General features: G+C 38.1%; 1 protein-coding gene across 1 annotated transcript in view; it reads right to left on the bottom strand.

Moving 5' to 3' along the window:
- The window catches only part of Msh6 (DNA mismatch repair protein Msh6), a 35,863-nt gene extending 26,240 nt beyond the window's left edge, over positions 1-9,623 (bottom strand). Inside the window, exons 1-7 of the mRNA XM_071671205.1 lie at positions 9,190-9,623; positions 7,471-7,630; positions 6,822-7,003; positions 5,887-6,033; positions 4,371-4,474; positions 3,215-3,379; positions 1,168-1,332 (exon numbers count right to left, since the gene is read on the bottom strand). Of these exons, the coding sequence (XP_071527306.1) occupies positions 1,168-1,332; positions 3,215-3,379; positions 4,371-4,474; positions 5,887-6,033; positions 6,822-7,003; positions 7,471-7,630; positions 9,190-9,295 (1,029 nt within the window). The 5' untranslated portion in view covers positions 9,296-9,623. The remainder of the gene's footprint in view (positions 1-1,167; positions 1,333-3,214; positions 3,380-4,370; positions 4,475-5,886; positions 6,034-6,821; positions 7,004-7,470; positions 7,631-9,189) is intronic.
- Between the last annotated feature and the right edge of the window lie 5,357 nt (positions 9,624-14,980).

Here is a 14,980-nt window from a genome sequence, read left to right as displayed (position 1 = left end):
TAGACTCTAACCTTACTTTTATTCACTTGAACACTCAACTTTCTCCTTCCACACTCTCTCAAACTCAGAAAACAGCTTCAATTTCTTACCAGAAAATTGTCATCAGCACACAGTAACTGACACACTTTCCTCAACAGGCTGAAGATCTGCCCCTCCTGCCAAGACTCACTCATCCAATGCCCTCAATACACTATCCATAAATAAATCAAACAACCATGAGAACATCATATACCTCTAATGCATACCCACCTTCACCTGGAACCACTCACCCTCCTTTTGTCCTACTTGAAAACAGGCCTTGTTCTCACTATAAAAACTCCTTAATGCTTTCAGCTATTTTCTGCTCACACCATATATTTTCAACGTCACCCCTATCAACCTGCTGTTTTCCGCTCACACCATATATTTTCAACACCACCTTTATCAACATATCATATGCTTTCTCCTGAGCCATAAATGCCACCTATAAATCCGTTTCTCTAATCATTTCCCAACATAAATTCCTCAAAGAATACATCTGATTCACACATCCTTTACCATTCCTGAAACCACAGTTTTCTCCCCTGGTCTGATGCTCTGTGCATAACACACACCCCCCCAGTCACCGCTCTCCCAAACGACTTACAAGTACACACGAGGAAACTTATACCTCTGTAATTTGAGCACTCACTTTCGTCCCCTCACCTTTATACAATGGCATTACACAAACAATCCAATTCTCTAGCTCCTTCACCATGAGCCATCCTTACATTGGGAATCCTAACCAACCAAAGAACAACCCTGATATCCCTTTCTTCAGACATTCAACTGTAATTTTATCCATTCCAGCTCATATGTCACACTTCATCTTATGAAAATACTTTGTTGATGTCTACAGCCAACAGTACTATGCAGAAGGGTTGTGGCTGGTTGAATCCACCTGAAATATGAGCTAAACCAGGGAATGTTAAGCAGTTGGGGTAAACAACAGAATGATCTGTGGGATCTGGTGGACAGGGAGCTGTGGTTCCAGAGCATTACACATGACAGTTAGAGGTTGGATGTAAGCAACTGCAAACTTTCTTTGTCTATTCCCGGCACTACCTTGCTAATGAGGGAAATGGTGATCCCTTTCTAAACACAGATATCAAAGTTACAAACATCTACTTCTGAATCATATCTACTTACTGGAGTCTGCTGATTTAGGAAGTTTTCAGGAACATACAATGTTCTTGGATTGTAATCAGAGTGATCCGGGGATAACTTATTTCTGTCACGTATGTTATCAGGCTGCAGCCAGGAATACTTTAAAAAGGGCCACTCTTCAGTGCTTTCTTGGACTGCTGAAGGTGCCTAAATAAAGAGTGTTGAAATCAGAGATTGAAATACAGAGCGAAAAACAATAGATCACATTAAAAAAAAGTTACATCATGTAAATAAAAACTCTGAAATGTGATGCCTGTACTCAAACAACCATCATACTAAAGCAAAACACTTGGCCATTCTACCACATGATTAAAGAAAAAAATCAGTTTAGTATAGGAATTCTGTATATGGTTTGTCTTCTGCATGAGTAAAGTGCTTGATGGCTGATAAGGGATGTTTTGGACATGGAGGTATGCAATGAGAGAGAGTCATGGCAAGTGATTTGGTGAAAGGATAAGAGGTGGTGAAGGCTTTGTGAATGATGAAAAGCAGAGACGTAGCTGCATTGGATGGGACTGCAGGTAAATTTCTCAAGAAAAGGAGTGATTAGGTTGTTGATTTGTTCTTTAGGATTTTCAAAGTACATATAGCTCATGGTGAGGTGCCTGAGGATTGGCATAATGCCAATGGAGACAAAAGTGAATGTTTGAATTGCAAAGCTATAAATATCTTGAGTGTACCTTGTACTTCAGATTGGAGAACGATGTAGCTTCAGGAGTAGCAGAGGATGTGTGGATCAGGTGTTTGCTTTGAAGAATGTGTGTGAGAAATACTGATGAGAACCAGAAGGACCTGTATATGGTATTTGTGAATCTGGAGAAAGTCTATAACGGGGAAGACAGAGATGCTCTGTGGATGGTGATGCTCATATATATTGTCCATGGGGATACGGAAGAAAGAATACTTTTGCTGTATTCCGAGTGTCGCAGAAAGTGACTAAATTGGGTGGGTGCAGACGACTGGAAATCCTCCCCTCCAGTTTCTACTTTTCTAAAAGAAGGAAGAGACAAGGGGGCCAAACAAGGATTTTCCCTAAAAGGCTCAGTCCTCTGTTCTTGACCCTACCTCGCTAATGCAGGAAATGGTGAATATGTATAAAAAAAACAAATATATCATTCGACACTTCCCACATTAGCGAGGAAGCTATATATATATTGGAGGTGGAAAGATGGAGTGAAAAAGATTTTGAGTGATCGGGGCCTGAACATGCAGGAGGGTGAAAGGCGTGCAAGGAATAGAGTGAAGTGGAACGATGTGGTGTACTGTGGTCGACGTGCTGTCAATGGATATAATTTCATTATATATATATATATATATATATATATATATATATATATATATATATATATATATATATATATATATATGTAAATAAAAATAATACATACATATATGAAGCAGTCACGGGAAACCATGGAAAGGTCTGCAAGGCGGCCTGACCTTGGATAGGGAGCTGTGGTTTCAGTGTATCATAAATGACAGCTAGAGAGTGGATGTGAGTGAAGGAGGCCATTCTTTTGCTTGCTTCTGGTGCTACCTCACCAATGCAGGAAACAGTGAATATGTATGAAAAAATTACATCTATCATTCTGGTGAGGTCCTATCATGAATATATTGCAAATGAATATCATAACATATAAAATGTTTTCAATGCTACTCCATCTGCATAACTCACCCTACAGAGCCTGACTCAATCAACTTCTCTGCCTCCACATGTAATTTCCCTAAAGACTGAACATTGCTATATTCAACTTTCCATACAATGTTTTTTTTTTTTCAGGTTTACAGTTCCCTGGTACACTGAGTTATACCTTTCCAAAACCAGTACCCACAGCTCCCATGATATAGTCTGTATATCCATTATCATTAACTCCATTTGTATCCTCAATGATGGATTACATACATGAAGCTTCTCAGTTCACTCATACGAACCCTTCCTCAATCTATGTGCAGCATAGATAAATAGCAGATGTTAATAATAGACAAATAGTCTTGACAACTGCTCACCAAGTGAGCCAAAAAGTCTTACCTCCTTTGCAGCAAACAGAGACAGTTTGGATTTTGTGCCTTCAGAAACTTTTGGCAAAGATGGCATTTGTGTAGAGACTTTAGACATAGATGGGGAGGATGTAAGGGATGAATCCAAATTAGGTCTCTTAGGTGGTGCTGGCCTTTTACGCTTATTTGCAGGTGCCTGATGATAAAGAAGAAAAAAAAAAAAAAAGCCTTCATAAAGCCTTAAGTTGCTTCCATAAGCATTTGTAGAAAACATACCCAAATATCATCATCATTATTACATAACCCCTTTTTATGGGGCTCCTGCAACCTCAAGATTGCATCTACACATGATGGACTTCACTGGAGCAAATGTGTGTGAAATCTGACTATATGGCAAATGAGGCCATTAAAAAGAGCAGAGGTGGGACAAGACATTAAGAGGAGATAAAATTGTAGAAACCACACAAACCTCAATAAGTTTTACTGAAATACAGACCAGGAATTGAAGTTTAGCAGCCAAGAACCAGGGCTTTGTGGGGAAAGGTTCTGTGAAATATACTATGAAGAAGTATAGACATGTGTACCACACATCTCAATTCAAAGAGAATAGTATGGAAGAGCTAAGAATGGTTTAATAATAGATGTCAAAAAGCAATGGAGCTTCAAGATGTGTTGTGGTGAAGATACAGAAGGTATTCCAATTAGCCAGCATTTTCAAGATAAGAGAGAGCAAGGAAGGAGTATGGCAGGAAAAGAAAGGGAAAAAAAAAATTTGAAAAGCATATCGTGGACTTTGACATCAGTATCAACAGCTCAAAATAATCGCCTGCATGGACAACATCGAATGATTTGACACACAACTACCTTATTTCAATCTAATATCTGATTTTTTTCTGCATTAATTATGTATGCAAAGGAGATACTGGTCTGAAATATACAGGGTAAAACATTAAAGCTGTATATATTGTCAAAGAATGCAATAGAACTGTTTTGTGTTAATCTCATGTGAATGGATACTTTCATCTCACGAGACAAAATACCTCTGTATACAAAGAGAATAAGAAGCACTTAATATAGTGTAAACATTTACATGATTAAGCATAATGGATATGGATTTAAGATGTGAGTGCAAGAGAAGCCTGTATGCACCTGATCCATCCCATGATAAAACACTATGAACACAATACCTTGACAGGTGAATCAATTTCTGATTCAGTTTCTGGCTCTGGTACATGGTCTTCATCCACTCCAGAACTTAACGACTCATCATCACTCTCATCAGCATCTTTTCCTGAGAAGAAAATGCTTTACATAAAGAATCTTCATAATTTCAAATTTCTTATTTCATATCAAATGTTCCTAATGAGTCTTCTATACAAATATACACATGCCAACTCTCCTACTAAATGGTAATACACTATATGTTCTAAGCTAGTAAAATAATTGTAGATGAAAATGGAGTATATTTAGGTTGGGTAGAGGATGAATAGATCACTTTTTTCTTTACCTAAACAAATAGTGAAGAAACTTCAAGAGAAAAAAGAGTGTATGCAGCATTCATGGATTAAGAAATGGCTTACCATGCTGGATAAAACTTATTTTAAGTCCAGACTATAGAGTGCATGGAAGACTTCTGAATACTATTAAAAGTTTTAATAGAGGATGCAGTGCTTGTGTACCTAACTAAAAGAGCCTATGAAGAAACTTGTTAAAAAGCCAAGGTCAGCATGTTGGCACAGCTCATTTTGCTTGCCGAATTACACTCTTCATTTTAACTGTAATCATCCATTCTGAAAGGTCCAATCTCTGAATATTGTACACTGTTTTAATCAAATGTATGCAAATGAGTAGATAATGTAGGTAATGCATTAAAGCTGTACATAATGTCACCATTCTTATATGAATGCAGCATTTATGTTGAATGGTAGTATGGTGTTGCTGAACCATGGCAGAACTGAATGGAAACCACCACATTCATTGTAAGAAGGTGATGATGTTCTATATGATACATGAGATGAAACTTTGAAAAAAATGGCAAGTTAATTAAGTTTGTTTAAAGTAACTGCAAGAATGTAATGACAAACCATGTTTTTGATGGAGATGGGCTTCGACAATACAATAACTGTTTAACTGGAAAAGAATTTGAGTTGCAAATGAAATCAGGTATTTGGGAGTGCTGAAAATGAGAGCAGACTCATGCTAGTAGAGCTGTATGTAAATTGAAAGCCTAGACATACAGGAAAAATATATGTTCTGAAGGGTGAAAAATCATTTATCTGAGCAAGGCACTATAAGTATCTGAGAGAGGCCTTGTTTGATGTTGAACCACCAAACAATGGTCGGCCAACACAGCTTACAATGTACATGGAACTGATTGTCAAGGGAAATCATGGGTGTAAATTGACACTGATAGCACCCTTTGAAAGTTAAGAAGCATCGATAGATGCTAAAAGCACTGAAACACTTAAACACCACCTATTCTTCAGTGACTTCCATCCTCAGTTCAATTCAATCATTTTTCATCCACACATCCATTAACAATTTCTCTTATAACTTACTAAAACATGATACTGCTGAAAAACAAAATTACATTGCCCTTTGTATTGAAGGTAAAGGTGAAAGAGGTCCTTAAAGGTAAGGTTTAGCATGATGAAAGGATAATCACTGTCACAGATTTTCCTTCAACATGAAACTATAACTCACCAGGTTTGTATTCATCTTCAGATTCACTGTCTGAATGAATGATGATTCTTCTCCGTTTCTTTTCTGGTTCATTGTTATCTGTTTTATTCTTGCCATTGTTCTTTTTGCTTACATTAACATCAACATTTTCTTTACTCTTGTCACTATCTGTAAGAAATGAGGCAATAATTTCATAGGGCTCTGCTTCCCCATATGTCTATTCAATATCAAATATCTATATGAAAGACAGAAGTTCTTACATCCTTAGGTCATGAACAAGCTGGATGAATCTACATGCTCACTGTTTTTAATGTATGCATACCAAGAAATTCACGCACTTCTCAACTTCTGAGCAATGGGTTTTGAGTCTCCTACAAAAATTATATCTATGACAACATAGGCTGAGCCAGGGGTAACTGGACTGCAAAAGAATAACCATGCTGCATCCAATCTTCATATCATGAGAATAAATTTTCCAAAAAAGTACAGGGGCCCCATCACTATGAACAAACACATACTAGATGGCTGCAACCAGCAAAATGTAAACAAGCTGCTACTAGCTATACTAGGTTAGTCAACAAATAGTTCAAACCCACCTTGTACCCTTCATCCCCAGCAACCAACCAACTGGAATACACATGACCAAAAAAATCATTAAGGAGAAGGCTGCAAGATGATCCTCAATCCAGTCTTGGTTAAGAAATATATCTTAAGGAACTTTCAAACCTTATTTCTAAGTCTGACAGCAAACTAAGTGCAAAAATGCAAATGAAACAGGCTTTAAACTTGCCTACCTAGGAAGCGATAAGAGTGACCTGATCACAACATTTGGCTACCTAGGAAGAGATAAGAGTGACCTGATCACAACATTTAAGTTTTTAAAACATTGATGACACAGGCTGTGAGCAGTTCTACTTCCCACATATGCAAAAATGTATTTTCTTGATATTTCTCACCATCCTCATCAGTTTCCATTTCTTCTTCCTCATCTGAGGGAGCCATCTCAACAATTAACACACTTCTATCCTCTTTAGGAACCTGCTCTGCTTCCTTAGCTTCTTGCACAGCCTTGAGCCATGCTGGATCCTTATAAGTTGGGATGCCATTTTCTCCTTCTGGACAGTATGGCTTCACAAACCTGGAAAGAATGAGAATCTGTAAAACTGATGTTACTGCACTTCACTACAGAAGTAATGATGAATCTTGTCCAAATTCTCAAGTTGCCCTGCAAGCTCATATATTAAGAGCATCCTTCTTTTACATACCTTCCCTCTGTATCCCCCATCCATTACATCTTTTTGGCCTACACTACTTTCCCAACTTAAAAACTGGTCAATATTTCTTCACATGACCATTCTTTCTATGTGCCTGCAATATCTCACCCACTTGTCTACTTTTTTCAATTACAGTATTCACTTCATAATGCTTAATTTTTCTTGCTTCGAATGGGTCCACAACTTCCCTGCTTCTGAATGGAACATAGCCTTGAAGATGCAAGTGACCCTAGAAGGGGTTCTTAAGGTTGCACATCTAATTATCATGGCACATACATTTCAATTAAAAAAAAATTACAGTAAATCCTTAATAAGCAAATACAATACTTACGCTTCTCTGACCCATCCTCGTGTTGGAGGGTTGTCAAAAAACTGTACATGTATTTGACCATTACGATTGAAATCTTTTTCACTAGGACTTTCACACACAAGTGCTGGCCACCACGGATACCCATCCAGCTTGGCCCAAACCATGTCCATTGGCTTAACATCTGAAACAAAATTCAGTACACTTAAGGAACCTCATGAATGTACTTATATATTCAAAGTAAACTATTTACTTTATTCAGAAGAGCAATTATGCTTGATATTTCAAAAATTCTCCAACTTCAGGAAGGTTAAAATATCAGATACATCAGCCTCAAGACCACCATTCAAATATTCAATGAGTAAAAAAAAGAAATGGATACAGTAACATTTTTGCAATGCATATATCCTGGCCACTGAGCCTGACACGGTGCCATACAGGGAGACCCATTACCAACATCCAAAATCCATGTGCAGGCACATTTATGATTCCTACAAAATAACACAAGTCTAGGATCGTAAGAAGTGGCAGTGCTCCATTCTTTTCTCACTTATTTCAGCCATTTGTGGCTTTTGTCATAACTGTACCCAACCTCCAGCACTTTTTCTTATAACTGCCCAACTCTTAGTGCGCATTCTTCTAATAAACACATATCCAAAGAACATGAAAATTACGGTCGCAGTAAATATGCTTGAAAAAAAAAAATGCAGAACTTATGAAACCCTAACCTAACCTATCTATCATCAAGAATTATCTGTTTTCAATTATCTAAAAAAAATTATAATAGTAGTGCGCTGAAACTGCACTACCAATTTGGTGCCACATGTAAACATACAAACAACACAATGCAATCCCCAATAGAAGACGAATGTAATGTTATTACAGGCTCTGTTCATATTTCCCAAGTCTATAGTCTATTAATGCCCTACCAAACCCCATATTTTCCGCTGATGTAGCCACATTATCATTACCACTTCATCTAATATCTTCCAGTAAAATATAATGTTCCAAATCATGCTCTGCTGGTAATTCCATAATCACAAAGAACTACATACAGCACCTAAAACTAAAGTATGAATTTCCTAAAGCTAATTTCAATCAAAATTGCTCAATCACCCCTAACTTAAGCTAATCTAAGACCTAACCTAAACACATGAGATTGCATAAACTATGCTATCCTAGTTCCTTACACTTCAGAGACCGGGAACAGGTTACCTGTACCAAACAAACTCCCTTCATAAATCAATGAAATTATGTAAAAATAAGCCCCTAGAGGCAGTTACATGAGGTTTTTGAGGGTTCTGATAATTTCTGTGTTTCACTTCATTCAAATCAACCACATTTTCCATGATCATGACAGCCCTCATCACTAAGGACTCTAAAAGATGTAAAAAAAATCTAGAAATCATGCTCCTCCAACTTCTTCCAAATCTTCATAAAACATTCCACTACTGTAGATAAATATCTATATTCTGTATATTCGAGACGACGTGAAATCAAAGCTTAACCGTGTCAATGTTAACAAATACACCAACAATACACTATCAACAAACAAACATATATGCAACCTCCAACACTCAAAAATTCCTTACTGAAGATCTCAAACTTTACTGCAAAAATAATCCTAAGTTCGCTGTGAAATACAACTGAGTATAATAACCCCTCTCTCATATAAACCTGATAATTCTGACAGAGTAAATGGATGTAAACAAATGAGGCCAACATGTTCGCCTCACAACTAACCATTTCCCTTCAGTTTCACATTGTTCTTGGATGTCACTTCACTTCTGTTTTGGTTTCGTCCAGGTGACTTCGAGAAGAATGTATATAAAGTAGGCTGTTTTGGCATATTTATTACAAGAGCTTGTTCTACCCGTTTTTGCTTTAGTGATCAACGTAGCCTTTACGCGAGTCAGCCTTGGCCTCTTGTTCCACATGCGCGCCAAATCTTCAGACCAAACAGATGGACGATCACGTCTACCAACATATACTTTTCATTTCACCAGTCTATTTCTTTAGATACGTGACACAGTGGTGTTGTTCTTATCAACTGAAAAATCAATAACCATATAATACAGAGATAGAAATTTATAGAGAACAATCATTATGCTTTTGCTTCGAATATCTTCGCAGTTGTCTATCCTGCGAGTTGAAAACTTAGGCTACAGACTCAAAACAAAAATGGCACAATTCTCATTAAAAGGCAACATCTACTTTAGTTTCTCTTTTAATGACAGCAAAAATACCATAAACATCATGCAAACAATCATATACAGTGAAGACTCTATTCCTTATCTAACGAAAATTATAATTTTTTCCCAAAGCATTTTATGTAATCTGTAATATACACATGTATTTCATAATTGTAAAATAATGAAATAAAAAAGATATCATAAGAGCAGACAATTTAAAATTTCGGAAAGGTATACCATATTGTTCCAGGGTGTAAGATTAACCAAAAAGCAATGGTTTGTTGATGTTGGTTTAAACACGCGGCAGGTCCTTAACCTTATTCAACCCATACCAGTATAAAGTAACAGGTTAGAGTATCCATTATAAACGAGTTATTCATAACGCTGATGTTCAAATATTGATAACAATTATAGAAATTAAAAAAAAAACTTCAATGTCAGGGGAGAAAAAAAATCATTTGCGGCAAACGTTTGGTAATGTTTCGTGTTTATTGAGGTTGATTGTAAAACTTGTACATATCATCCTCAACTGTACATGTCTAACACCTGTTGATCACACGAAATGCAAAGACCTGTGGTTCATCAATTGCTCATTCGCAGAGGATCGGCTTCAGGTGCTAGATCTATTTTGGCTAGATTCCCATTAAAACGTATCAGTAAATGAGCACCTGACATTATCTGAAAGTATGATATAACCTGACGTTTAGAAGACATATATACCTGCAGTAAATCATGACAGACACTCTTGCATATTGTGTTAGTAAATCAATATGCCAACTGAAGAAGCCTCAGAATTCTTAATATCTCTATTCTTTAAAACTATATTTCCTTACCTCACAAGCACAGAGAGCAAAACTAACATAACGCGTTCGAATCCTAACTTGAAAGGTAAAAGAGCTATTAGTGAAATCCTGGTGTAACGGTATGCACACGGTGATGTCCCGAGAACCGAACATATACACAGATGGATAACTGTGTTGGAGCGGTTAGCATTAGGATCTAGTAGTATACGGGCACACGGGAGTTGAAACCCACATGGGTTCAGTCGGCCCACTCCCAACCCGGATGTTCATCCTCCCCTCGGGGCTGCTGATAAGAGGGAACTTGGCTTAGGCTAATGAATGTATGTGTTCACACAATAATAAAAACATAATACATATATATGAAATAAAAAAGACGGGGCAACGTGAAACTCTTTTCTCGAAACACGCAATCATTAATCATATGTATTAGTTATCAGTTACAACTATTTTCACACTGATAAGGATAATTGCAGAACCTGATGAAACGATACAGATGAAGACATTCTCAAGATGATTTCTGTAAGTGATTATTCTCTCTCAAATTATGTTACTTGAATCATTTGGTCTACACGACGTATAAAACTTGTAGACCATGATATATATATATATATAATATATATATATATATATATATATATATATATATATATATATATATATATATATATATATATATATATATATCTACCGAAATATATCTTTCCATCGTTCATTTTCTGTAGCTATAAACTTCAAGGTCAGAGGAAGGGCCTGGGTTCCGTTGATGATCAGTTGAAAGTAACGTAGGGCGCAAAGCAATCAAGGAAGACCTCGTGACTGGCCTAGTGAAGTGCGTACATTCTACCTCGGCTGCTGAAGTACTAGAAATCTCCACATGAAAATTAACGGAGGTGGAAACGATTTTAGAAACATCCGCCTTTTTGATTAAATGATTAATTCCGCCAGTCACTGGCAGACTCATGAAGAAACTGCTGGAAGGAGTCTGGACGATTAATGACAGAACACTGGCTCTCATTCATGAGGCAGCAGCAGGAGAGTGGGGACAGGACTCCCTACGATAGACTGGTGAGAGAGTATTCAATGGGAAAGTTAAAGCAACGTAGCTAAGCTGTGGCCTTGCCTGGGGAGCGGGAAAAGAGACCTTGGCAACAACATCGTCTTCGCCTGCGGGAAGAAGCCTTCCGGACTTGGAGTCTGCCAGGCTCTGATATATGGATATCTTCGCCACACGACTTGTTCATTACTGACAACGGTCTGTTGATTAGCTAAAATGTAGCTTTGTATATGGATCAACTCAAAAATCTCCGAAATTCTCGAAACAATCGGTTAATTTACAGGGAATCATACTCTATTTTAAGATGCTGAAACGAAACGTTTACGCATAGTGTTAACACAATTTTTCAAAAAATTTACCCTTAAAGTGAGTGTAATTCCCCCGTAAGCAGTAACAAGAAACTGTTACATGTAAGACCACTAAGAGTGTTTTATTCATTAATTAGATTATCACTATTTCACCTTTTTTTTTCATTCACTTCAAGATATTCCAGATATAGTCACAGATTCTGACATGTACAACTAACGTCGTGTAACTTTAAATAGTATCTTGAGCTATAAGAACGAGGATTCTCTACATTCTTAACTAAATAACTTTTTTTTCTAGGTGTTTCCTGAGGAGCTTATCGGTGTAGGAGCACATGGTGATGATGAGGACATTCTTGAGTGAAGTTGTCTTCATGTGTACTGTTCTGTAGTCATTTATTTCGCAGGTCTAAACATTTCGTTCGACACCGTCACCTGTTTAGTGGATGTGGCGACCGTACCCCCACAATCCTTTGCTTAACACCGGCTCAACTACTTCACCTTGAATTTTCATCATTTCTCCATAGTGGAAACTATGTCGACTGAAGAAACAAATCCTTACTGGCTGGGACACAGCTCAGGAAAGCAGTGGCCGAAATAACACCTGAAGAACAGAGATAAGCAGCAAAATCATAGTGAATGGAGAGGGATGGTTCATTGAAGCGGAGCTTTGGCAGTGATCTAATGATCTCGTAGTAGCTACAAGTGTATCTATCTGGTAATGAACATAATCTAACGAAACTGTTTCTTTTAGAACAGAAACCATCGCGTCAGCGAGAGACAGCGAAGATGCTCTCCTGACAGAGAAATACGACGAACTGTGGCCGCAAACTCACTCACTGAATGGTTTCTAAATACCCCCAAGTCAGTGAGGTGGATCATCAGGAATGCTGCGGTTAACAAACGTAATGACGGCGGCTAATGTAGTGACCCACATCGCTCTTGCTTCACTATCCTTGAGGCGGTACTTGTGGTCACATGTAGAGGTCAAGTACTGGTGTTGCCGTGAACCGTTTGACCAACCAGGCAGGACACTCGTCTTGCTACATGGCCTATGTCCACCAGAAACAAAGTCCTGGCGAAGCTACATCATGAACCTCCAGCAACGGCCAGTACAATTGTATGCGGCTGCAGCGTTAACAAAATGCGCTTAAAGGAGAAAGGGAGAGAGAGAACAATTTTACTCTGTATTTAGTAAAACTGTTATCTAATCGAGATGTACTGTACGTAAGGTTGATGGGATGGATGTCCTCACCAGCGTTATCGATTCAAGCTTGTATGATGATCGTGATGTTTTAATCCTGATTAACATTCACAAAAGAATGTCATAAATGATTGTAACAAAATAAGCGCAGCTTAAAGGCTCTCTCGTTGCCAATCTCTTTCTTGAGAGACGTCATCCCAGACAAATATTAAGATAATGAGTAATATATTCACAGTAAGTAGTAGTAAATCAAGCTCAAACGGATCAGTGGCAACATCTGATTGCGAACTTATGTGTGTGTGTGATCAGGAATTATATCTATATGACAGGTCTCTCTGCGTTTGTTGATGGATGAAACACTTCCCCTTTCTCTATCAACAACAGTCTCCCTGTCGTCTCGCTATCAATGATTTCCAGATGAGCCAACGCTGCACTCCACTTCTTCCATGTCTCTTCCATCTTCTCTTGCTCGATCGACGTATTGTCAGAACAAATTCTACAAACGTTCCTGCCTCCAATGGCTCCGTAATTCCGCCACACACCACAATACATATACGTTATATCACCGTAACGTCTAATCCATCTTGGAAATCCCACATTACACACACTGTTACGAACTGCCTCAGAGAAACCAGCTGGAGCCCATGTTCAGATGCCGTGAATTCTTTTCTTCTGAACGTTTGTTCGGTTTACACAAAGGACTGATCCGTCTTTATATGACCGCAGATCTGAGGAGGTTATAGCTCATCATACGACTCTGAAACCAATGCAACCCGATTTATCATCTCTTTCAGTCTAACCTTTAAGAATATAGATTACCCACATGACCTGCACCGAAGTTTCTGGGTCTCTGCTTCTTTTCCTTTACCGTTACTTTGGTTGTGATCCCAAGAAATAGACGCTAATGTGCCCCTGCCATTAATTGGACCACGTAATTAATGTTCGATAAGCTACTGCGTCGCCTGATTACAATGTGGACGTTGGCAACTCAAAGATGAGCCTTTGTGACCCCTCTATTTCTCTGGTCTGTAAGTCTTTGCTTTCTCATGTCTTTTCAAGCAGCTATAACAACGTTATAGGTTTTACAATATTTCTAGGTTTCTTAGACTGTTTTTCCATTAGTAATGATGATAATGATTTTGTGTGTGTGTGTGTGTGTGTGTGTGTGTGTGTTGCCATACTCTGTCTGCACGACCTTAAACTGCGAGGTAAAAGTCCCCCATTTCGTCTTTCGACGATACCGAGGAGTTTGTCAAATAACTTCTCGCTTCAAAGGAGTCCAACTTGTCCCTGTTACTGAGTGCAGCGCAGCCTTGGAGCTGCCAGAGCCGGCGGAGAAGAGGTCCTAGGCGAAAGCAAGACTTTCTGAAAGTAGCCCTAAATAGATAATGATAATATTTTTGTTCGTTTTCTTTCATGCGCCAACGATATTCCCCTGTGAGCGCGTTGACGTCACGAACAGACGACTGAGCCTTACAGGAAAAATCCTCGCTTGGCTTATTCCTTTGTTCCAAGTTTTGGAAAATTAGCACGAGGGAAAAAATTTCCATTCCCCTGCTCTCGCCCCACTTAGTTGCCTTCTCCACATACGTGGGTAGTTATATATATATATATATATATATATATATATATATATATATATATATATATATATATATATATATATATATATATATATATATATATATATATCGACTGCTGGCTGTATTAGTGATAGGCTAGAAAATCTTAGACTCCTCTTACTTCCCTTTATAAACTATTTACATTATTTTCATAATTCTAATGGTAAAAAATGTATACTTTTAACTGATGTAGACAAGGAGGTTGGTTAGCAAGACGACCAATGCGTACACTACACAGGCTGTGGGAGTCCTTAGAAGGACTCGGATGACGTACCCTGCCGCGGCCGCTCAGCGTGTCTACTGCGCACTTCTTGTGTTAACAATTTCCTTCCTGGGGAGTGGTTATTCGCTGTA

The sequence above is a fragment of the Panulirus ornatus genome, chromosome 16 (genome assembly GCF_036320965.1).
Source record: "Panulirus ornatus isolate Po-2019 chromosome 16, ASM3632096v1, whole genome shotgun sequence".
NCBI lineage: Eukaryota > Metazoa > Arthropoda > Malacostraca > Decapoda > Palinuridae > Panulirus > Panulirus ornatus.
Note: the sequence above shows the minus strand (reverse complement) of the source record. Positions and strands in the feature narration are given on the sequence as shown.